General features: G+C 38.9%; 2 protein-coding genes across 3 annotated transcripts in view; one reads left to right on the plus strand and one right to left on the minus strand.

Moving 5' to 3' along the window:
* The window catches only part of LOC127409895 (mRNA-capping enzyme), a 202,020-nt gene extending 201,022 nt beyond the window's left edge, over nt 1–998 (plus strand). For both annotated transcript variants that reach the window (XM_051644849.1, XM_051644850.1), the window contains one exon: nt 481–998. In XM_051644849.1, the coding sequence (XP_051500809.1) occupies nt 481–632 (152 nt within the window). In that variant the 3' untranslated portion in view covers nt 633–998. The remainder of the gene's footprint in view (nt 1–480) is intronic.
* Nucleotides 1–25,655, minus strand: part of LOC127409881 (unconventional myosin-VI-like) — a 490,797-nt gene that overhangs the window by 1,891 nt on the left and 463,251 nt on the right. The window lies entirely within an intron of this gene.

A 25,655-nucleotide genomic window follows, 5' to 3' on the forward strand; every position in this document is an offset into this window, starting at 1 on the left:
TTTCATGACAATACTGAATATAGATACACAAATGGTCTATGTTATTATTTTGAGAAATTATCATAAATTATTATTTGCAGCAACAACGCCGTTTTAATACTTGTTTTATTAAAGAAATGCAAGAAAAATATGGAAAAATTACACAATATAATGGAAGATGACACACATGGTGAAGTGCTGTGTCAAGCTAAAGAAACAGCTTAAAATGTTGTTGTTTATTGTTAAGTTCGACTAAGTTAATTGAATTTATTAAGACTGGTGACCGTACATTGACAGCGCAATGGAGCCGGCTGTGATGACATACGGATTGTAATAAATGTCAATAACCTGCTTGGACCATCTTGAAATCTGCTACCATGTTCCAAAACAGTTACTAGCTTAAGTTGGATTTCCAGCAGGGAAGCATAGGTAGAATTTGTGAGGTTGTTCAAAAGTATAGTTGGTTATTTTGTTTTTTATCTGCTTTTTTTTTTCCGACAGCTGTGTGCAACAGTATCCAACATCCTGTCACCAAGGAAATTCTCTTTGAGTTTTTAGACAGATGCGCGCAGATGCAGTCACGCAAACATCCACCTGACTCTGAACTCATGCCTCCACCAGCACCAAAGAGACCTAACCACACCATACCATAATGACACAACACAGCTGGAGCAAAACTTAAGCAGTTACATAGTTTTTTATTCCTGAAATATTCTGCCGGTCCACACAGCAAGAGACTTTTGGAGAACGTTTTGCTTTTTGGCCTCATTGGACTTCTGTTGATGAGTGAATCTATTTAAAGACATTGATCAGAGAGCTTATTTCAACAATGAGTTCTTATTTAAAAAAAAATAATAATAATTAAAATGGAATGGTTTGCATTTTTTTTTTTATTATTATTATTATGTTCTGTATTTGTTACAGTGTCCTCTGATGTTTGTTCTGCAGTTATTTGTTTTTTACTGAAGAGAACAGTAAAGTGTGCTAGATTAAAGGAATAGTTCACCCAAAAAAGAAAATTCTGTCATTATTCCAAAGCCATATGCTGTTATTCTTTTTTTAAACAGATTTTTTGAAGAATCTTCACACACCTCAAACTCTAAAAAGGACAAAAATCTCCATAAAAAATAGTCCATATGACTCATGCATTATATATACTGTATATAAGTCTTCTGAAGTCATGCATTGTGTGAGGAACAGACTCAAATTTAAGCTGTTTATTACTGGAAATCTTCCCCTCCACCAAAGCTCTTAATGGAATAGTTCACCAAAAGTTAACTCATTATTTACTCTGTTAAACTTGACTCTTGTTTTTTCCCCAGTGAAACACATCTGCACAGCTTTTGAAAGTGAATGGTGACTCTGAGCTGTTGAGTTCCAAAAAGGACAACAATAGAGATACTATAAAACCACAGTGAAAGAAGTTGAAACACTAAATTCTAAGTTTTTTGAAGCAATATCATCTCCCTGTGTGATGAATAAAAAGTTATTCACTCTCAAATAAAATATGCAGAAAACAGCGCAGATTGGATGTCAGTAGCATGAAACCTCATTCATTCTGGTTTGTCTCGTGACCAAATGTCAAAAAAACCTGTGCCGTAGTTACTATTTGATTTAGGCACAACAGTTTTGTCCTATTCATCACACAAAGTGATCTTATCGGCTACTTTCAATGTGGTTTTATGAGGGGGGGGTTCCTTTTCGGAGCAGCCCCAACTCACCATCCATTTTCATCATACCAATGGCAAAAGCCCTTGTGAAGTTTTTCAGTAAATAGTGACTTACACAAAGCAATCAGATGACTTCAGAAAGACAAATCCATTGCACAAGTCATATGGACTACTTTTATGATGTATGGAGCTTTACAGACGTGGTCGCTGTGAACTGGGAAGGAGCTACATGAATATTCTTAAAAAGAGCAGCATACAGGTTTGGAACAATTTGAGGGTAAGTAAATAATAACAGAATTTTTCACTTTTCATTGAACTGTTCCTGAAAATTTAGTGAAACCTGACACTGCAAAACTTAGTGAGCAACTTTCTCTTTAATTTCACCAGATTTGGAGCTCTTAGTTATGATTAATATTTTGAAACCTAGAATCGATTAGCATTTCAGATGCGCTGTTTGTACAGTTATTAATGCATAGGCTGTTGTCCTATGATCATGCATTTTTTAGGTGATAGTGTTTTGTATGTCACTTTGCATGGATATTTTTAAAATGTTGTCCCAACCCTTGTTCTCAGGTTTTGTTTCTTGAAAAAAAAATGGCAGGTGTGTTTTAAGCTTTCTTGGATTCATTGGTTCATTTTTGTTTTTGAAAAGAAAAACCAAACAAGTAAAGCAATACATGTAAAATAAAGATTGCAGTTATGCCAATAACATCACATTACATACCAAGTGTGTTGATATAACAAAAATTAAGGTGTTGGTGAATTTATGTACACCGATGAGCCAAAACATTATGACCACTCATAGGTGAAGCGAATAACGTTGATCATCTCCTAACAAGGCCACATGTCAAGGTCTGGGTAGATTAGATGGTAAGAAAACAACCAGTTCTCGTAGTCAATGTGTTGAATGCAGGAGTAAAAACCTGAGCGACTTTGACAAGGGCCAAATTGTTATGGCCAGATGACTGGGTCAGAGTATCTCTGAAACGGCAAGGTTTGTGGGGTGCTCCCGGTCAGCAGTTGTGAGTACCTACCGACAGTGGCCCGAGGAGGGACAAACCACAATTCGGAGACAGGATATTGGGCGCCCAAGACTCATCGATGCTCGAGGGCAACGAAGGCTATCCTGTCTTGTCCGAACCGACACAAGGTCTACTGTGTCACAGACAATTTTAATGATGGTTACGGGAGGAATGTGTCACAACACAGTGCATCGCACCTTGCTGCGTGTTGGGTTGCGTAGACACAGGCCGGTCCACCGTCGAAAGCGCCTACAGTGGGCACGCGGGCATCAGAACTGGACCTTGGATCCGTGAAAGAAGGTTGCCTGGTCCGATGAGTCCCGTTTTCTTTTACATCATGTGAACGGCCGTGTACGTGTGCAGCGTTTACCTGGGGAAGTGATGGCACCAGGATGCACTGTGTGAAGACGACAAGCCGGTGCAGGGAGTGTGATGCTCTGGGCAATGTTCTGCTAGGAAACCACTTCATGGCAATGGTATTCCCTGATAGCAGTGGCCTCTTTCAGCAGTGCTGCCACACTGCACACATTGTCCGGGAATGGTTCGAGGAACATGATGAAGAGTTCAAGGTGTTGCCCTGGCCTCCAAATTCCCAAGATCTCAATCCGACTGAGCATCTGTGGGATGTGCTGGACCAACAAGTCCGATCCACGGCAGCTCCGCTTCGCAACTGACAGGACTTGAAGGATCTGCTGCAAATGGCTTGGTGCCAGATACTACAGGACATCTTCAGGGGTCTTGTAGAGTCCATGTCTGGCGGGTCGGTGCTGTTTTGGCGGCACGTGGACGACCAACAGCATATTAGGGAGGTGGTCATAATGTTTTGGCTCATCAGTGTATATTGTATACATGCTTAAAACTGAAGTGTGTAACCTTTTCGGTGTTAAAATACTTTGTCCTATCCCAGCTTAATTATGCAGAGACAACTATAAGTTAGCCATTCGTAGGTTTATTTTTGTTAAAAGTGTCTCTGTGGTGCAATGAAAATTCTAGCTCTATTCAAAAACACTGACCCGACCAATGGTGTGAGTTGGGGGTGGGACTATCTGTTTGTTCGATCAATGGAAGACAGGGGGCGTATTCGCAAGGCTTTTTGAAATTATTATTATTATTATTATTATTATTATTGCAATTCCGTTAATTGCCGCAAAAATGTCACACTTCATTTCTAAATTGGATTATACATCAGATTAGCAAAGAGTGTCCTATACTGTGTCCTAACCAGATGTGTCACAGTAAAGCAACAAGTAACAAAAGCAACCTCTTCCATGTTAATCTTGAGTTTTTGTCTTAACCCACTGCAGTAAGCAACAGGACATTTTCTGGGTTTCCAATCAACAATTTTTTTGCGAATTTAAAATGTGTGCTTGAGAACCTGAATGGAAACATTTGATATGAGCATAAACTCAAAATTTTGAATGTGTAGGACTGATTTTTAGAAGAATATCTCGGCTCTTTAGGTCCATACAATGCAAGTGAATAGGTGCCAGAATTTTGAAGCTCCAAAAATCATAGGTTAGCATAAAAGTAATCCATATGACTCCAGTAGTAAAATCAATGTCTTCAGAAGCAATTTGATAGGTGTGGGTGAGAAACAGATAAATATTTTAGTCCATTTTTACTATATATTCTCCTCCCTGCTCAGTCAATCTCCACATTAACTTTCACATTCTTCTTCTTGTGTTTTTGGTGATCCAAATTCTTCATGAATACACCCCTTTACAATTTCTTGCAAAAATATCAATAATTAAATATTGATCTGTTTCTCACCCACACCTATCATATCACTTCTGAAGGTATGGATTTAACCACTGGAGTCTTATGGATTACTTTTATGCTGCCTTTATGTGCTTTTTGGAGTGTCAAAATTATGGCACCCATTTACTTGCATTCAGCACTACATAGCTGAAATATTTTTTTTGTGTTCTGCAGAAGAAAGTCATACACATCTGGGATGGTGAGTAAATGATGAGAGAATTTTTTATTTTTGGGTGAACTATTCCTTAAAGGGTGTGCGGTAACTTGATGTGACTGGCCTAATACATAATTCTGACCTTGACACAGGTTTTTTTTATTTATTCTGACAACAGAAACTTACTGTATTGGATGGGGATTGAATTAAAACATTAGTAAAGTAAAACATTAAAAGTTCACTACATCTGTATATATTGTCATTATTTGTTATTTTATGAGAGATCTTTTAGCTGAATTTAACTTTGCATTCGTCGTAAATTGTTTTTGTTCTTAATACCAGGGTATGAACATTTCAGCAGTTGTCACTCATAATTGAACTGTCACGGCGGCAGTGAACGGCAGCGTGCTAACAGTGAGCTGTGGCGCTCATTGAGAATTCTTTATCACTCTTGCATGTCTCATCCAGTGTTTATAATATCGAAAGCCGCTGTGAACAGATCAAATCCGCACGACTGAGATGAGCTGACATTATCTCTGTCTCTGAAGGTGTGAGTCACACCTGGCACTCATGTCTAACTCACTTCTTTAAGTTACAATTGTTTCCTCAGAAGAAAAATGAAAAAGAAATCACTAAAATGTACCACTATAAGCCTGTGTTCAGTTGAAGTGATTAGATGTTGATTGCAGCTCATATTTCTCTTCTGACAAATTTAGAAAGCCTCAAAACACTCATAGAGCTGATGGTAAGACATATGGAGAAATGAGAATTAGAGAATAGATGAAGGAAGACTGACTTTAAGCATAGTTTGGCTGACAATAATGCAGAGGATACAGAAGACCAGGGGTAGGTCTACTCAACTTCGGAAAGCCCAGGGGATCCCTTTAGCCTCAAGGGCCGCACTATTTTTTACTGTTTTATTGAAGAAGAAAAAAGATTCCATTACTTTTTCATATTAATGAGGTGTATAGACTTAATACATCATGGAAACATTATTAACAAGAACAACATGTTTCTCTTTCTCTCTCCATGCTGAAAAGACCTGCTAAAACCAGCCTAAGCTGGTGGCCCAGCCTGGTCATCGCTGGCCAAGCTGGTTTTAGAGAGGTTTAAAAACAAATTTGGCTGGTCAGGCTGAGACAAGCCTGACCATCCAAAATTTTTTCAAAACCCCTCTAAAACAAGCCAACTGACCAGGCAGGGCCAGTAGCTAAAACCAGCCTACCAGCTTAGGCTGGTTTTAGTTGGTTTTTTTGTGTGTTTTTTTTACATATATTTTGATACCCTCAAAAAAAAAAAAAAAAAGTATATAAAAATCAAGGCAGTTCTATTTCACTGATGGGACTGTGGGACTAGTCACAAACTGTACTCATGGAAATTCATATACATATATATAGTGGCATTCAACTGATCCCAAAGTATAGTCAGGACATTACTGATGTAAAAAAACCGCACCATCATTATTTGAAAAAAGTCATTTTAATATGTTAATGTAAATCTGGTTGGACCGGAGCTGCATGTGGCAGGTTCTGGTAACCTTGGGATCTGTACAGTATCCTGAGGATGAGATGGGTAAAAAACAATAATGTTAGCGTAAATGTCATCCACTTTAAAGCAGAGTTATAGAAAATGAGAAGTGTTTCAGACCTGACTAATGCAGTATAAATACAGGTTAAGGGATAAATTAGGTGTATGCCTGGCTGAGTCTTTAGTCTAGACTTAAACTGAGACAGTGTGTGAGTGAGTCCTGAACAATGTGAGGAGTTAATAATATTGATAAGAGGTTCTGAGTTTACAGGAAACACCTCTTTCAGTACCTTAGTGGGTATAGGATCTAGCATAATGTTGTTGCTAGCTCTTTTTTCTAAAGTTTTGTTAGCTTTTCCTGACCTATAACTGCAAAGGATTGAAGTTGCTCATGGGGAATACTATGAGGTACTGTCTTCTGAAATGCTGTGGCAGATGGTTGCATAATTCCAATTTTCTTTCTGATGGTCTCAATTTTATTAATAAAGAAATTCATTACTACTGTGCTGAGAGAGAATATCTGGTTCAGTTGAAGCTTTGTTCCTCGTCAATTAAGCCACGGTACTGAATAAATACCTAGATTGTTGTGGTTATCTTCTATGAGTTTGCTTTTAGAGCCTGTCTGTAGCTAGAGTGCTAGAGAAAACTGTTTCTACATTTTCTTTGACTACAAGTTCTTCTGAACTTTTTGGCTTACTGAGAATTTAAGACAGATCTAGAATATTATTATTGAAGCTACCTTTAGTAGTTGATAAAATAGTTGTACTCCATCGATAACGTTCTGTTATTTGATTGAACTTACCTAATCGCAATACACAAGAGACAAGGTAATGATCCGAGATGTCAAAATTAAGGAAAACATAAAAAAAAGCAGACAACGTGTTAGGTCGTGTAAATGCCCTAAATTATTTTCTTTTTTCGGGGTAAGTCATAAACCACATGAGGGTGAGTAAATGATGGCAGAATTTTCATTTTGGATGAACTGTCCCATTCATCATCTACGAGATTATACTGTATTACACCAGCTGAACCACAATTTCTTTCTCAAGTACTTGCAGTATCTTCACCACATCCCGTCCATTGAAAGCAGGTGGCAGTCCACTCAAGTGTGGATCATGGTCCATTTTACCAGAGCCCTGTGTGGTTGAGATGATGGTGTGATTTTGAGCTAACAGGAACTTTGAGAGTGATTTTACCCTGAATGCATTCATGTGAAGTGCTACTGTCCAGCTCTCTTTGAAAACAGACTGAAATGGAATTGTTTTTATGGATTGCTTGTCTTTGCGCCATTCACATTATTTCAGGCAGTAAGAGAATAGACATGTTGTCTTGAAAGAGACATCTGTTTGATTCCTTATCATGGCCCATTTCTTTTCTAATATGCAGTGCTCCTCTGCGATACTTAAATGGCCACAGCTGTCATCAACAAACATTAAGTATTTTTCTCAGTTGTGGGTATTTCTTCAGAAATGGGCACTTAAAGCTCTGTGGACTTTTAGAAAATGAGGTCACACTTCACACTCACACTAGTTTGTTTCATTTGTATAATAACAATGCCCAAATATATGCATCAGGAGAATTCTGTCAGGTTTTTCCGAGTCAAGAAGAAATGTCTTTTCCACCACATTTCATAATATGTGCAGTATTTTGTGGAACATTTTCTGGTTTTGAGTAAAATGGCTGATTCATTTGTCTTGCTGAGGTTAATTTCATAGCTAACATTTTATATATGTTAAATCAATGCAATTTAAAATATATTCAAACTTTTTGCATAATGTTACAGCTTGATTAGAAATGGCACAATCAGAAAAAATATCTGTTAATAGGTGATACCTTGATTTTATTTTCTGCACACATAGATCTCATATTTCATCTCAAGCATGCTCAAGCAAATTTCAATTTGTAACAAATCTGTTAGTGGAAATGATGACAACTGTGGGGCAGTTCATTTTCACACAATAAGTACTGTAACAAATTATGTCTATTAACAGTTTTTAAAATGTACTAATATTTTAAAGATGGATTTTCATGATGTAATATTGAAAATCTTGTTCAGATTCAAGGGTTAGGCAATACACTCTATGAATAAAAGACATTTGCAAAGTACCATAAATAAATTTGAAACCCCTGGGACACAAAATTTGATTTTCTTTCTTTTTTTAAGTGTCCATTCTGCCAATCACAAAAATAAAATTTAAAATAACATTTCAAATTGCATTAACACCAAAATGTTGCCATGATGAAATGTATATTGGTTTTCCCATTCACACTACTGCTTTAACTCTACGGACCCAACAGCAGGTCCAAAAGTGGGCACTGTGTCACGAAAAAGGTTTACACTTGCAATGTTCAAGTCTAATAAATAAGTCTGGCATATGTGGCCATTTGAAAGCTTAGAATCTGATCACTTCTGTGTTTATGTTAAATAAATTAACAAAATAAGGCCTGAAAGCATTCGTGTCACAAATCAGCACCAGATAAAGGTAATGTGGTAGAAATATTAATGTGAAAGCTCTCATTCTCAGTAATGTGACTGTAAAAAAATGTTACTGCCCTAATACCACAGTTCGAAAGACTTTCAAAAGAATCACATAATGGAATATTTCATCATTTCATAAGACATCAAAAACAAACGTCTCTTTTATGCACCGATCACTGCTACAGTAAGCCCAAATAGCTAAAAACTTTATATCTGCTTTTACCTTAGGCAGTTTTCTAAAAATGAGCCATTTTTTACTTGTCTGTGAGCTTGTGTGAGTAATCCAATGTTATATCTTAGATGTCCAAAACAAAATATGTGGTCCAGCAGGAAAAGCATGCTAAACAGAATCATCGGAAATATATGTTATCAACTATCGATGATAGAATGTTATACAACATCACAAAGGGAAGCTTACTAATGACACCTAGATTGAGCGTCTAGTCCACTCAAAGGCTGAGATATTTGATGAAACAATGGGGATGATACATGAACTGAAAATTAGTCTGAATGTCTATGGATGAGCACATCTGTGAGGGCTAAAATGCATTAGAGTGCCACCTACATTTCAGATTGCCATTTTGTGATTATTATTGAATATTTTTACTAGTACTTGCTGCCATCTAGTGGAATAAAAGAAAACTTTTTGAAGGGAGATGGAGTGAACAAAACCAGAATTACATGCTTACAAGGAAATTTAATAAATAATAATAATAAAAAAAATCAACATATTATTGTAAATATACAATATTATTTATGAATAAATGGAGTCTTTTTTTATTATTTGGGCGGATTTATGAAAAAATTAGAAAAAAATATTTTTTGGCAATTAGTCCGGCTTTTAAATTTGAGTGTGAAAAATTGCAGGCAGCAGCCCAAAAATACCCCAGAGTTGAAGAGGTTAAAACAGGATAATTTATCTGTTTCAGTGAATTTTAATTAAGAAAAACTGGGCCTTCTTCGTAGGGACTATTTGCTCCTAGGTGTAAATAGCACCTGCATTATGTTTACCATGGGTTAAGGTTCGACCCTGGAGTAACATTTTCAAGCGTGAAAACCCCTATTGACGTTCTTTATCTGATGAATGTTTAAAATCGTACAGAAACGTTCTTTTAAAATCAACTTTACAAAATTGAAGTGGTATCCGTTTCATAGAATGACTCCTTAGCTATAGTATCAACAAACATTAAAACTGTTTGTCATTTGGATGGTTGAGAGAGAGCGAGTGCTACTGTAATAAACAATCAGGTGTTATTGTTTTTTTTGTTTTTTTTAAAGATCTGTGTGTGTGATTAAGTTGATACGGCTAGCTACAGCATCTCCACCCACTTCACTGCATCAAAGTGCACAATTCTCATCTCATTACCAGTCATTCGCTAAGAATATGAAGGAACATCTTATTAATTACAGCCTGGCTGCCATGACTGCAAAGTAAGTGATTATTATTGTCATGGTGTTTGTGTATTTTAGAAAAATCATACGCAGAGAGAGTTGGACAGAATTACAGCACAGTAGGTGAGAATGTGCTGTTCTGGGAGGCAGATGAGCAAAGCCAACAGTCACCATAACGCACTTATCACACTCCTCGTCTGGGCACATATTGTATCTGCTTTGCTTATCATCAGCTGTTTAGACTTTTTAGAAAACTCTGTCATCATTTAATCACACTCAGTCATTCCTAACTGGTATGACTTTCTTACTTTTGAAAAATGTCCTGAATGTCTTTTCCATATAATGAAATTGAATGGGGACTGGGATTGTCAAGTTCTAAAATGACAAAAAAGCACCATAAAAAAAAAATTAAATAGTCCATATGACTTTTGCAGTATATTCCAAGTCTTCTCAAGTCATACAATAGCTTTGTGTGACAAACAGACTTAAATTTAAGTTGTTATTCACTGAAAATCTTGTACTTTCATCTGGCTCTCAAATTATATATGGCACCATTGATGTAAGTAGAATTTGGTCACAAGACACCCGAGAGCCAAATGGCATTTTTGTAGTCTGTATGTCTTATGTACTCCATCCGTCAACACTAAGTAGTTTGTTTATTTATTTATTTTGGGTATGAAGAAGCTCTCAAAGAAAAAAAAACTAAAGGTGAAAAAAAGAAGCTAAAAAAAAAAAAAAGAGAGAAGAAGATACATGGTGCACCCCCTACCTTCCATAATTACTGACAGTCAAGCTAATAAGATGTCTAGTTATTACTCTTTTCTTATTAATTATATTCTTCAGCTCTACTTTGCAAAAACTATTTTGCAATGGGGTTTTAAATGGAGGACTGCTAGGATGGGCATAGGCAAATACAATTACAGTATACCACTTATTTCCTTTTTGATATGATACCAAGTACCATCATTAAGGCCAAAAATATCTTTGATATCAATGCTAATACTTGTATTAAGGCACTGTCAGATTTTGCTATAGTCATCTCAATTGGAATCCGCATGATGGTGAATTCTGCTTGATGGACATCTAGTGGCAAATTCATTCATGTGTGAAAATGATTCCTCATGTTCCCTGAACCACTCTTTCACAATTTGAGCCTGATGAATCTTGGCATTGTCATTCTGGAATATACCCATACCATCAGGCAAGAACAAATCCATTGATGGGATAACCTGGTCATTCAGTACATTCAGGTAGTCAGCTGACTTCATTTTATTGCTGCATAATGTTGCTGAGCTTAGACCTGACCAATTAAAGCAACCCCAGATCATAACACTGCCTCCAGATGCTTATACTGTGGGCACTGTGCATGACTGGTGCATCGCTTCATGCGCTTCCCCTATTACCTTGACGTGCCCATTGCTTTGGAATAGGGTAAATCTTGACTCATCAGACCACATTGTCTTTTTCCATTGCTCCACAGTTTAATCTTTATGCTCCCTAGCAAATTGAAGTTGTTTTTTCCTATTGGCCTCACTAAGAAGTGGCTTTCTTGTGGCCACACAGCTGCTTAGTCCCAATCCTGTAAGTTCTCGTCACATTGTGCATGTGGAAATGCTCTTACTTTCACTATTAAACATAGCCGTGAGTTCTACTGTCCATTTTTTATGATGTGACTTCAAGCATTTGTGATCTCCTATCACGATCATTCAAGATTTTTTTCTGACCACATTTCTTTCGTGAAGCTGACGGTTCACCACTATCCTTCTAGGTTTTAATAATAGTTCTTAACACAATTCCAGTGATTTCTCCTTAGTTGTTTTCTTTGCTTGGTACAGGCCAATAATTTGCCCCTTCTGAAGCACTGTAACATCTTTTCCACGACCTCAGGACACATCTTCCGACATGGTTGTTTAAGAAATGGGAAGCTACACACTGCATCAGTTAGGGTTAAAAGAATTATTGCTAGCTGAAACATATTAATCACTGCAATAATGATCCAATAATAGGCTCTTAAGTATTTAAATAAAATCCAAACGGCGACTTTATTTATTTATTTTTTATTTTTTTGCCCAGGCAGTGTACTATTTCTGTATATAGTAAGAGTAGTATGGTAGTATGCTATTCTGAACATAGCTATGGATACTAGAGCTGTCAATTTAATGCGTTCATTTAGTGTGATTCATTATATGAAAGATTACGCATTAAAAAAAACCCCCATGCTATTAATCATGCCCCTCGACTTGTACAGTGTGTACTATAAATTCCAGAATTAGGAATGCTCCTACCTTGTACCACCTTGATTTTTTTTTTTAGATCTGTGGCAGTAGGGGGCAGTCAGCGAAACTCCAGCTGTAAAGGCAACACGCCAAACCAAGGAGAGTAGACAGCAAAGCCTTCCACATATGATGTGCTCTTGTATTTGAATTAATTAAATTTAACTATAAAACACCACCTTTAACCAGCCCCAACCAGTAGGTGGCAATATGCGTGAGAATGCAAATCGACAAAAAACAAAAGAAGAATGTGGAACTGAAAGTGGAGATTCAGGGTACGTTCCATTCCGAAGGGTTCATCCCTACGCCCTATTCCGTTCAGAAGGTTTACCCTCAAGGCTGAGAGCTTAGCAGGGTTGAAGGGTGTAGGGCTCAAAAAATCAGCAATTCAGAATGCACTTTAACGTTGTAAATGTTCAATGAAGGGAGGGAAAGGAGGACACGGGAAACTTGGGCTTCAACTCAAAGGTATAACTTTAATAAACAAGCTCAAACGGGATTTTCAGCATAACACTCTTTAGCTTAAACTCTGCACAATCTCTATCAAACAGGTAGCTCTCTCCCCCTGGTCACTGGCGTGGTCCTTTTTTATCGCTCTCCCCAGTGCTTACTGCAATCAGAAACAGGTGTTAGACATTATAGTGCTTAGGTGTGTACACCCTTACCGCTTTCTCCCTCTCCGGACGAACGCTCGACCACACCCCGCCGCAACAAACGTCATCTATCCAAGCCAAAGGAGCCGCTGTTATTTATGAGCCTTTCGGTTTGGAATGACCCTTCAACATGGCGGCCACAGTCTTTCCCCTTCGAAGTGCCCTTCAGAGGTGGATTTATCCTGTTTGGAACGCAGAGTTAGGACGTGTTCCGCTTCAGAATTGTATCCCCTTCCCTCGCTAACTTCCCTCTATCTCATGGACTCGAATGTACGTCATTACTTACGTTGCGCAAGTGCCCACTACTGGCGGAACCCATGCAATGGGTTTAACTGGAACACCCTAAGCCCTTAATCATTGGAGCACGTTGAAGGCTGATGTCAATTTATGGAATTATTTAGTGATTTTTGCACCAGAGAAGACAAAGTTTTCGGAGACATGCAATCACAGATTCAGGTAAAGTTTTACAAAAAATGAAAATGGTAATGTTACAATGAATATGTAGGCTATGGCTGTGTAACAAACAGTCAGTTTAATATTAAGTAGCTTACAGGTGCATCTCAATAAATTAGAATGTTGTGGAAAAGTTCATTTATTTCAGTAATTCAACTCAAATTGTGAAACTCGTGTATTAAATAAATTCAGTGCACACAGACTGAAGTAGTTTAAGTCTTTGGTTCTTTTAATTGTGATGATTTTGGCTCACATTTAACAAAAACCCACCAATTCACTATCTCAAAAAATTAGAATACATCATAAGACCAATAAAAAAAAAAAAACATTTAGTGAATTGTTGGCCTTCTGGAAAGTATGTTCATTTACTGTATATGTACTCAATACTTGGTAGGGGCTCCTTTTGCTTTAATTACTGCCTCAATTTGGCGTGGCATGTAGGTGATCAGTTTGTGGCACTGCTGAGGTGGTATGGAAGCCCAGGTTTCTTTGACAGTGGCCTTCAGCTCATCTGCATTTTTTGGTCTCTTGTTTCTTATTTTCCTCTTGACAATACCCCATAGATTCTCTATGGGGTTCAGGTCTGGTGAGTTTGCTGGCCAGTCAAGCCCACCAACACCATGGTCATTTAACCAACTTTTGGTGCTTTTGGCAGTGTGGGCAGGTGCCAAATCCTGCTGGAAAATGAAATCAGCATCTTTAAAAAGCTGGTCAGCAGAAGGAAGCATGAAGTGCTCCAAAATATCTTGGTAAACGGGTGCAGTGACTTTGGTTTTCAAAAAACACAATGGACCAACACCAGCAGATGACATTGCACCCCAAATCATCACAGGCTGTGGAAACTTAACACTGGACTTCAAGCAACTTGGGCTATGAGCTTCTCCACCCTTCCTCCAGACTCTAGGACCTTGGTTTCCAAATGAAATACAGAACTTGCTCTCATCTGAAAATAGGATTTTGGACCACTGGGCAACAGTCCAGTTCTTCTCCTTAGCCCAGGTAAGACGCCTCTGACATTGTCTGTGGTTCAGGAGTGGCTTAACAAGAGGAATATGACAACTGTAGCCAAATTCCTTGACACGTCTGTGTGTAGTGGCTCTTGATGCCTTGACCCCAGCCTCAGTCCATTCCTTGTGAAGTTCACCCAAATTCATGAATCGATTTTGCTTGACAATCCTCATAAGGCTGCAGTTCTCTCGGTTGGTTGTGCATCTTTTTCTTCAACACTTTTTCCTTCCACTCAACTTTCTGTTAACATGCCCAAGCATACAACACTACAGCACTCTGTGAACAGCCAGCTTCTTTGGCAATGAATGTTTGTGGCTTACCCTCCTTGTGAAGGGTGTCAATGATTGTCTTCTGGACAACTGTCAGATCAGCAGTCTTCCCCATGATTGTGTAGCCTAGTGAACCAAACTGAGAGACCATTTTGAAGGCTCAGGAAACCTTTGCAGGTGTTTTGAGTTGATTAGCTGATTGGCATGTCACCATATTCTAATTTTTTGAGATAGTGAATTGGTGGGTTTTTGTTAAATGTGAGCCAAAATCATCACAATTAAAATAACCAAAGACTTAAACTACTTCAGTCTGTGTGCATTGAATTTATTTAATACACGAGTTTCACAATTTGAGTTGAATTACTGAAATAAATGAACTTTTCCACGACATTCTAATTTATTGAGATGCACCTGTATACATAAGTAATGATACCGGTCTTTCTACACTATCGGTAATACCAAACACATGCTGTCTGGTGGCTGCTTTCAAATGCACATTTGTTTTTGCACGGCTGGTTGGATCAGCCATCAGCAGCCGGGTTCCGGGAGCACCTTTTCTGTGACTTTGATTCTTTGTTTAATAAATCCCATTGAACTGTCATCTCTGCATTTGGGTCCTTTATATTCCCCCACCCCCCAACTGTGACAAGGAGGGCCCCATAAGTATCCACAGAGGTCTGTGCTAAGCCCTGAATAACCAATGACCCTAGAACCACCCCTGCTATAGACTATAGTCAGCCATAACTAGATATCAGCAGTGTTAAATCATAGAAACTTTTGATCTGTTGCAGGTACAAGAGAGAGCCAATGAGGCTTAATTACCTATTTCTGTCTATGACTGGCTAACAACACCCTTCAGCCATGACTATATTCACTATAGCACGATCTTTCTTACCTTTTGTTTATTTATAACACACTACTCCATCATTTTATCATATCCTTTGATGATTTACTGCTTGCATGATATAAAACATATACAAATGTAAAATTCTGTTAACTGCATGCATTCTACAGGTGGTAATAGCACCACTGAACCAGGGAAATAGTGCAAATTTTGAAGACTCTAGTCATGGCTAGTCATATTAATAAGCACAGCCATGTTGAGATCACATTAATAAATAAACTCTCAGAATAAATGACTGTGAAAAGTGCATTTCTACAATTGCATCTGTAATTATGAACTTTTGCTCTTGATTTAATGAATCTATGCCGCTAGGTGTCAGCGCAACATGAACAAAAATATTACTGAGTGCACCTTAAAGGTTTAAAAAACAATTCACACAAAAATGAAAATTCTCTCATAATTTACTCACCTTCATGCCATCCCAGATGTGTATGACTTACTTTCTTCTGCAGAACACAAATGAGGATTTTTAGAAGAATATTTCAGCTCTGTAGGTCCATACAATGTAAGTGAATGATTGCCAGAGCTCTGAATGTCCGAAAAGCACATAAAGGCAGCATAAAAGTAATCCATATGACTCTAGTTGTTAAATCCATATCTTCAGAAGCTATATGATAGGCTTGGGTGAAACACAGATCAATATCTAAGTCCATTTTACTATAAATCTCCACTTTCACTACCACATTCTTCTTCTTTTGTTTTTTGTTGATTTGCATTCTCGTGCATACTGCCACCTACTGGTTGGGGCTGGTTAAAGGTGGTGTTTTATAGTAAAAATGTAATTTAGATAATTCAAATATTTGTATTTACATGTCCCAATCAGGCAATGTCTTTTATAGAATCAATGGGTAAGTAAACCATTGGGTGTTTCTCATGTGAGTGGGTCGAATCGCTGTACTTACTCTGGCTTTTGAGGAAGCTAGGCGTCATTTTGGTTTCTTTTTTCTTTTTGCATTGGCTCCGCCGAGCGGCTGGAGTTGGTTTTGTGAATAACACTTTTCCTTAAAGAAACTTTTGCATTGACGAAAGTTTACTTTTGCATTGAAGTTCCCGGCCAGTTTGAGAGTGGACACTATGGATGACCGCACAAAATCTACATGCTCACACAAAGGATGTCTTTTATAAAGTTGACAGATTGTGTAAGTCATGGTATATACTTTTATGTGGCCTCCGAGTGAATTGACTCGACCATCCAGGGAACCGGGATGCCGGTTTTGTTTCTTTTTGTATTGGTTCCGCCTAGCGGCTGGAGCTTGTTCTATTGAATAACACTCCTTTGGAACAGCTGTGGATTAATCTGTTCGTTCTTCGTGCTTATTCCTCCTGCTAGCTGGAGTTTATTTTGAGTATTTTTATGGGACATTGGAATGATTATGTCATCCGCTGAACTCATAACAGCTGGCTGTTCTGTGAATGAATCTACATGTACTTTGTGTTCATTCTTCCTATTGGCTGGGGTTTATTTTACAAAGTATTTTCTGTTATGTAATTTTGCCTCACAAATTTGTGAGGTAAAATTGAGCAATCCGATGGCAAAATTGTCCTGGGGGCTCGTGGGCGTTCATGGACCTTTTGAGTTTAGAGGGATTGTCGCTGGTTGGCGCTTTCGTGCACGGGGTTAATGCGCACGTTTTTCTTTTTTCTGTTTGTTTTGTTCGGGGGGAAGTTCGGGGTCTGATTGTTTCACTAATGGGGAATGTGGTCTGTATAACTTTGTTTTTGACACACAATTAATTTTTTCTACTATATCAAAATATCAAATGTTAATATGAGTGGATTGTCTCTCTCCACATGGAATGTAAATGGGTTGGGGAACCCCATAAAAAGGAAGGTTATTACTTTTCTTAAACGTAAGAAATATGATATAGTGTTTCTTCAAGAAACACATCTCTCCCCGCAGGAAGCTGAAAAATTTGGGAAGATATGGGGTGGACATGTTTTCTTTAGTGCTGGCTCAAGTAAGTTAAAGGGAGTCATTATATTGATTAATAAACATCTACAATTCAAATGTCTCAAACAGACTAAAGATAAATTAGGGAGAGTCATTATTGTTTTAGCTGAAATTCAAGGGCAAAGGTTGATTTTGGCTAATATTTATGCACCTAACGCTGATGATCAGGGCATTTTTATAGATCTTGAAGGGATGCTGCAAACCGCTGGCACCCCTCATGATATAATATTGGGAGGATACTTTAATCTTTTGATGGACTCAGTCCTTGATCATAGTGAAGCAAAAGTGTGTAAGCCCCCTAGAGCAACATTGACGCTTCACAGGATGTGTAAAAATCTTGGTCTTGCAGATATTTGGAGACTTTTGAACCCATCTGGTAGGGACTATACATTTTTTTTCATCAATCCATAATATTTATTCTAGAATAGATTTTTTTTATATCCAAATCCCTCATTTCATCTGTTGTTGATTGCTCAATTTAAAATATCTTAGTCTCAGATCACGCCCTTGTGAGTTTAGAGGTGTTGCCATATACAAAGAAAAATAAATCATATAGTTGGCACCTTAATGTGTCCCTTTTGCAAAATCCTGATTTCCAACAAATGTTAAAGACTGAAATCAATGTTTATATGGAGACCAACTGGTCCTCAGTATCCTGTGTTGGCGTGACTTGGGAGGAACTTAAGGCGGTTCTTAGGGGTCGGATCATACAGTATGCCTCATTCACCAAAAAATCCAAAGCACAAGAACTTGTGGAGTTGGAAGGAAATATTAAACATGCCGAGGCAGAGCTGAAGCGCCGTATGTCATCTGATGGCCTCAGAGAATTGACCCTATTGAAATACAGATATAATACTATTTTGTCGCGGAAAGTGGAATTTTGGTTATTCAGGGCAAGACAGTCATACTTTGAGTCGGGGGACAAAGCAGGAAAAATTTTGGCTAGACATATAAAGCAGAGAGAGTCTTTTTCTACCATTCCCTCGGTGAAATCTGTGGGTGGTGAAATATTTACCTCAGCCATTGATATTAATAATGCTTTTAAAGAATTCTACTTTGATCTCTATAGTTCCATGTCTTCATCTACTAGGAACTTTGTGGAACCATTAGATCTTCATAAACTGATGACTGAGCAAAACAATTATCTTGATTCTGAGATAACCTTGGAGGAGCTTGATGAGGTAATTAAGGCCTTGCCTACAGGCAAGGCTCCGGGGCCTGACTGCTATGCCTCTGAGTTTTTCAAATCTTATGCTACAGAACTGGCTCCACTTTTGTTAGAAGTTTATATGGAATCATTAAAGAATGGAAAGCTTCGTGTTCTTGAAAAGCTTGAAGATATTGAGAATAGAAGCCACAGGAACAACATTCGAATTGTTGGAATTCCTGAGCATGAGGAGGGCAGAGATATGGTAAAATTCCTAGACGAGCTTTTCCCGAGTCTGCTCGACATGACAGGCCACAAGCTGGAAATCAAGCGAGCTCACAGAGTCCCAGCTCACAGATCTGCTGAGGGAGGAAGGCCCCGATCGATTCTGGCCAAATTTTTGAGATCATCCGATAAAGATCTCGTGTTGCGCCAGGCGAGGAGCAAAGGAAAGCTTTCTTGGAAGAATTACAATATTTACTTTTTCCCGGACTTTGCAAACTCGACGAGAGGGATGCAAGAAACTCTTACATCAGCGGAAGATCACTTTTGCTCTGATGTTTCCAGCCAGACTGAGAATAAACACCAAGGACGGCAGCAAAGTATTTACATGTCCCAATCAGGCAATGTCTTTTATTGAAACAATGGGTGAGTAACCATTGGGTGTTTTTCTTGTGAGTGGATTGACTCACTGTACATACTCTGGCTTCCGGAGGAAGCTGGGTGCCATTTTTGTTTCCTTTTGCGTTGGCTCCACCGAGCGGCTGGAGTTTGTTTTGTTTTGTGGATTAACACTTTTCCTTAAAGAAACTTTTGAAATGACGGAAGATCACTTTTACAATGAAGGGATGACCACAAAATATCTACATGCCCACACAAAGGATGTCTTTTATAAAGTTGGCAGACTGTGTAAATCATGGGATATACTTTTATGCAGCCTCTGAGTGAATTGACTCTTGACCATCCGAGGAACCGGGATGCATGTTTCGTTTCCTTTTGTGCTGGTTCCACCTAGCGGTTGGAGCTTGTTTTGTTAAATAACATTACTTCGGGACAGTTATGGATGAATCTGTCAGTTCCTTATGCTTATGCCTTCTGTTGGCTGGAGTATGATTTGTGGAGTATTTTCGTGGGACATTGGAATGATTATGTCATCTGCTGCACTCATCAGCTGGCTCACTGAAGATTCGTTTGTCTGACCGAGGAAACTGAACGGCTTTATATCGTCTGGAATTTGTTTTGTGAAGGAACACACCTTTGAGACAGTTCTGTGAATGAGTCTACACGTTCTTTGTGTTTATTCTGCCTATTGGCTGGGGTTTGTTTTACAAAATATTTGATGTTATGTAATTTTGCCTTACAAATTTGTGAGGCAAAATTGAGCAATTCGATGGCAAAGTTGTCGCAGGGGCTCTCGTAGGCGTACATGGACTCTTTGATTTTAAAGGGATTGACGCCAGTTGGTGCTTTCATGCGTAGGGTTAATGCACATGTTTTTCTTTTTTCTATTTGTTTTGTTCGGGGGGGAAGTTCGGGGTTTTATTGTTGCATTGATGTTGAAATGTGTTCTTCATAATTTTGTTTCTGGCACACAATTTATTTTTTCTATTATATCAATGTCGAATGTTGGTATGAATGTACTATCTCTCTCCACGTGGAATGTGAATGGGTTGGGGCACCCCATAAAAAGAAGGAAGGTTATTTCTTTTTTTAAACGTAAGAAATATGATATAGTGTTTCTTCAAGAAACACATCTTTCCCCGCAGGAAGCTGAAAAATTTGGGAAGATATGGGGTGGACATGTTTTCTTTAGTGTTGGCTCAAGTAAGAGCAAGGGAGTTATTATATTGGTAAATAAACATTTACAATTCAAATTTCTCAAACAGTTTAATGATAAATTAGGAAGAGTCATTAATGTTTTAGCAGAAATTCAGGGGCAAAGTCTGATTTTGGCTAATATTTACGCACCTAACGCTGATGATCAGGACATTTTTATAGATTTTGAAGGGATGTTGCAAGTCGCTGGCACCCCTCATGATATAATTTTGGGAGGAGACTTTAATCTTTTGATGGACTCAGTCCTTGATCATAGTGAAGCAAAAGTGTGTAAGCCCCCTAGAGCAACATTGACGCTTCACAGGATGTGTAAAAATCTTGGTCTTGCAGATATTTGGAGACTTTTGAACTCACCTGGTAGAGACTATACATTTTTGTAATCAGTCCATAAGATTTATTCTTGAATAAATTTTTTTTAAATATCCAAATCCCTCATTTCATCTGTTGTTGATTGCTCAATTGGAAACATTTTAGTCTCGGATCAAGAGAAAAATAAATCATATAGTTGGCGCCTTAATGTATCCCTTTTGCAAAATCCTGATTTCCAACAAATGTTAAAGACTGAAATCAGTGTTTATATGGAGACCAACTGGTCCTCGGTATCCTCTGTGGCCGTGGCTTGGGAGGTGTGTTGAGATCCAGGAGTTCTGGTTGAAAGTTCAGAGTCTTATATGTGATGTATTGGGCACTCGGCTTTCACTTTGCCCCAGACTCTGTATTTTGGGCGATGGGGTGGTCATCAACATTGAGAATCGGCACATAAAGAGTTGAGTCCTAACGAGCGTCATGATCGGCAGACAGGTTATTTTAAGGGGTTGGAGGTCGGTTGGTGCTCGGAGATTGGGAGGGTGGTGGCCTTTGAGGAAGGGATGTATAGAAGGCTGGGAAATCTGTGGTTATTTGATAAGAAATGGGGCAGATATTTTGCCTTTTTGGAAGGCTTTCAGGGAGGGGTAGTGGAGAGGGATCTCTAGTTTTAAATATGTGCATGCAATTTGATTGATTTTTGAAAATATGCTTTTTATTTTTTTTTATTTTTTTTTTTGTTTGTGTGCGTGTTTTGTGTTTTTTGTTTTTATTTTATTTTTTTAATTTATTTTATTTTATTTTTTTTATATTTATGACCACTGGGGTGAGTGTTTGTGTTGGGTGGGGGTGTTCGGGGGGAAGGATTTAATTGTACATAATTTGATTCCGCATTTTCTGTGATGTTTATTTAATTTGTTGAATGGAATCAATAAAAATTAATATCAACAAACAAAAAAATTGGCACACCATGTAAAAATGTAATCGATTGACAGCCCTAATATTTATATATTAGTCGACATGATATAGAAATACTGGTACTTTTGTCATCCCAACACGAACATAAAAACATTTGTGAATGGCGAACTCTGCGCACTTTACTAGTTTTTAATACTTTTTGTGTCATAAACCGGTGAGATTCTATATACCATGTTCCATGACTGTTCTATGAAGACAATATGTCAAAGAAGTCAAAATCCTCGGGCTCTGGAGACATTTAAAGACACTTACGTGCTCAAGCTAATACCCGCAGACCAGGGACTCAATTTGGACGGTACGGTGGGAGAGATTCAACTGTCGAGAATGTCGGCAATGCTGGCGAAGGTTGTTGCTGACCTAGAGAATCTTGCTGTAATACATTGATCGATCACTGCCATGGAGACGGGAGAGTTGGTTACAGGAGTGTCGGTTGTCGAGAAATGGATCGATTATGTGGAGTCATCGGAGAGGGAATTAGCTGCTAACCCGCTAACAACCAAGACAGATTTGGAACGCATTTTGGAAAAGTTGGAAGATTTAGAGAATCGTAGCTGGTGAAACAACATCCGAATTGTTGGAATTCCTGAGAATGAAGAAGGCCGAGGAATGGTGAAATTTCTAGATGAGCTCTTCCTGAGTCTGCTCGACATAACAGGCCATATGCTGGAAATCGAGCGAGCTCACAGAGTTCCGGCTCTGAGATCCACTGAGGGAGACAGGCCACGATCAACTCTGGCCAAATTTCTGAGATCATCCAATAAAGATCTCGTGTCATGCGAGGAGTAAAGGAAGGCTTTCTTGGAAGAACCACAGCATTTTCTTGTTCACAGACTTTGCGAATTCGACAACAGTGAAACGTGATCAATTCAAGGAATGCAAGAAACTCTTACATCAGCGGAAGGTCACTTTTGCACTGATGTTCCCGGCCAAACTGAGAATAGATACTAAGGATGGCCGCAAAATATTTACATGCCCACAGCAAGCAATGTCCTTCATAAAGTCAATGGAATGAGTAAGTTATTGTGTGATACTGTCTATACAGCCGAGTGGATCTGACTCACTGATCATTCACTTGACCGTCCGAGGAAGCTGAGTGCCTTCTTTGTTCCTTTTTGTGTTGATTCCACCTAGCGGCTGGAGTTTGTTTTGTGGAGTAACACTCCTTTGGGACAGTGTTGTGGATGAATCTGCACGATGTTTGAGCTTATGCCTCCTATTGGTTGGAGTTTGTTCTGTGGAATATTTCTTGCAAAACATTGGAGTGATTAGGGCATTTTTTTGCACTTATGTAACAGCCGAGTGGTCCTGATTCACTGAACATTCACTTGACTGCCTGAGGAAACTGGGTGCCTTTTTTGTTTCTTTTTGTGCTGGTTCTGCCTAGCAACTGGAGTTTGATTTGTGTAGTAACACTCCTTCGGAACAGTTATGTGGATAAATCTACACATCTTTGTGTTTATTCCGCCTATTGGCTGGAGTTTGTTTTATAGGTTATTTTCTGTTGTGTAATTCTGTCTCACAAAATTTGTATAGAAGCACCAGCTTGAGCAATCTGACGGCAAAGTTGTCGTGGGGGCTCTTGTAAGCGTCACGGACTGTTTCAGTTTAGAGGGACGGAAGCTGGTTGGCGCTGTTGTGCATGGTGTTAATGTGCATGTTTTCTTTTTTCTGAACTGGGAAGTTCGGGGTTTGTTTGTTGCTTTTAATGTTGGAATGTGGTCTTTATAATTTTGTTTTTGACACAATCTATTTAGTCTAATATGTCAAAATGTCAAATGTTAATATGAGTGGATTGTCTCTCTCCACTTGGAATGTGAATGGGTTGGGGCACCCCATAAAAAGAAGGAAGGTTATTTATTTTCTTAAACGTAAGAAATATGATATTGTGTTAAGAAACGCATCTTTCCCTGCAGGAAGCTGAAATATTTGGGAAGATATGGGGTGGACATGTTTTCTTTAGTGCTGGCTCAAGAGCAGGGGAGTCATTGCATTGATAAGTAAACATCTACAATTCAAATGTCTCAAACAGATTAATGATAAATTAGGAAGAGTTATTATTGTTTTAGCAGAAATTCACAGGCAAAGGTTGATTTTGGCTAATATTTACGCACCTAACGCTGATGATCAGGGCTTTTTTATAGATCTTGAAGGGATGCTGCAAACCGCTGGCACCCCTCATGATATAATATTGGGAGGAGACTTCAATCTTTTGATGGACTCAGTCCTTGATCATAGTGAAGCAAAGTGTGCAAGCCCCTGTGGCAGGGTGAGCAAGAGACAGACACAGTGGGTGTGGCGTCAAGCCTCGGAGAGGCATTTATAGGAAATAATAATAAACGTAAAATGTAAAAAAGGGGTAATAAAGTGTCCAAGGGGGAATTGTGTTCATAATAAAGGGGGAATCTGGCATCCTTGCGGTGAAACAGGGCTCTGTGAAGGGCAGGGTATTGTCCATGGGTTAGCCCAGGCATGAGTTGGGTCAGTCGGCCGCTCACGCTCCACTCCAAATTCCATGGCGCGAGGGGCGGTGGCGTCACTGGCGGCCTGTCTACCCAGGCCCGTGGCAAGCGTGAGGGGAAGGCGGCCTGGCATCTAGCCCATCAGCGGCAACATGAGCTGTTAACCCCTGGCGAATCATTAACGTGTCCTGGGGTCTGAGGAACAGGTCCGGCAGCACACCATCTCGTCCAGCTCCGAAAACTCCCAGCTCTGGTCCTGGGCGTGCGAGGATGCCAGTGTTTGCACACGTGGAGATTTGAAGCCGGCTCCCCGAGAAGAGGTGCATTCTGTGTTTTAAAGCCAGCGGTGATGAAGCATTATAACCATCAGGTGTGCTTCATTCACCGCTGACAAACGAAGCATATTAATTATGCACCTCTTCTCGCTCTCCCGCCCAACTCCCATCATGAGCCTGGCTGCAGGGCGGCGCTAAGAGGCGGGGCAACGATGACGAGCCAGAGGGGCGGATCATTCCGCCACAGCTCCTAGAGCAACATTGATGCCTCACAGGATATGTAAAAATCTTGGTCTTTCAGATATTTGGAGACTTTTGAACCCATCTGGTAGGGACTATAAATTTTTTCATCAGTCCATAAGATTTATTCTAGAATAGATTTCTTTTAATTTAAGTCCCTCATTTCATCTGTTGTGGATTGCTCAATTGGAAACATCTTAGTCTCAGATCACGCCCTGGTAAGTTTAGAGGTGTTGCCATATATGGAGAAAAAGAAATCAGATAGTTGGTGCTTAAATATATCCCTTTTGCAAAATCCTGAATTCTAACAAATGATAAAGGCTTAGATCAATGTGTATATGGAGACCAGCTGGTCCTCAGTGTTCTCTGTAGGTGTGGCTTGGGAGGCACTTAAGGCAGTTCTTAGGGGTCGGATCATACAGGATGCCTCATTCATAAAAAAGTCCAAAGCATGAGAACTTGTGGAATTGAAAGGGAATATTAAAAGTGCCAAGGCCGAGCTGAAGCGCCGAATGTCATCTGATGGCCTCAGAGAACTGACCCTATTGAAATACAGATATAATACTATTTGTTTCGAAAAGTGGAGTTTTGGCTATTCAGGGCAAGACAGTCATATTTGAGTTGGGGAACAAAGCAGGGAAGCTTTTGGCTAGATATATAAAGCAGAGAGAGTCTTTTTCTACCATTCCCTCAGTGAAATCTGCTGGTGGTGAAATTTTTACCTCGGCCATTCATATTAATAATGCTTTTAAAGAATTCTATCTTGATCTTTATAATTCCACATCTTCGTCTACTGATGAAGATATTAGAAACTTTGTGGAACCATTAGAACTCCCTAAACTGACGACTGAGCAAAAACATTCCCTTGATTCTGAGATACCTTTGAAGGAGCTTGGTGAGGTAATTAAGGCCTTGCCTACAG

This window comes from Myxocyprinus asiaticus, chromosome 19 (assembly GCF_019703515.2).
Source record: "Myxocyprinus asiaticus isolate MX2 ecotype Aquarium Trade chromosome 19, UBuf_Myxa_2, whole genome shotgun sequence".
Lineage (NCBI taxonomy): Eukaryota > Metazoa > Chordata > Actinopteri > Cypriniformes > Catostomidae > Myxocyprinus > Myxocyprinus asiaticus.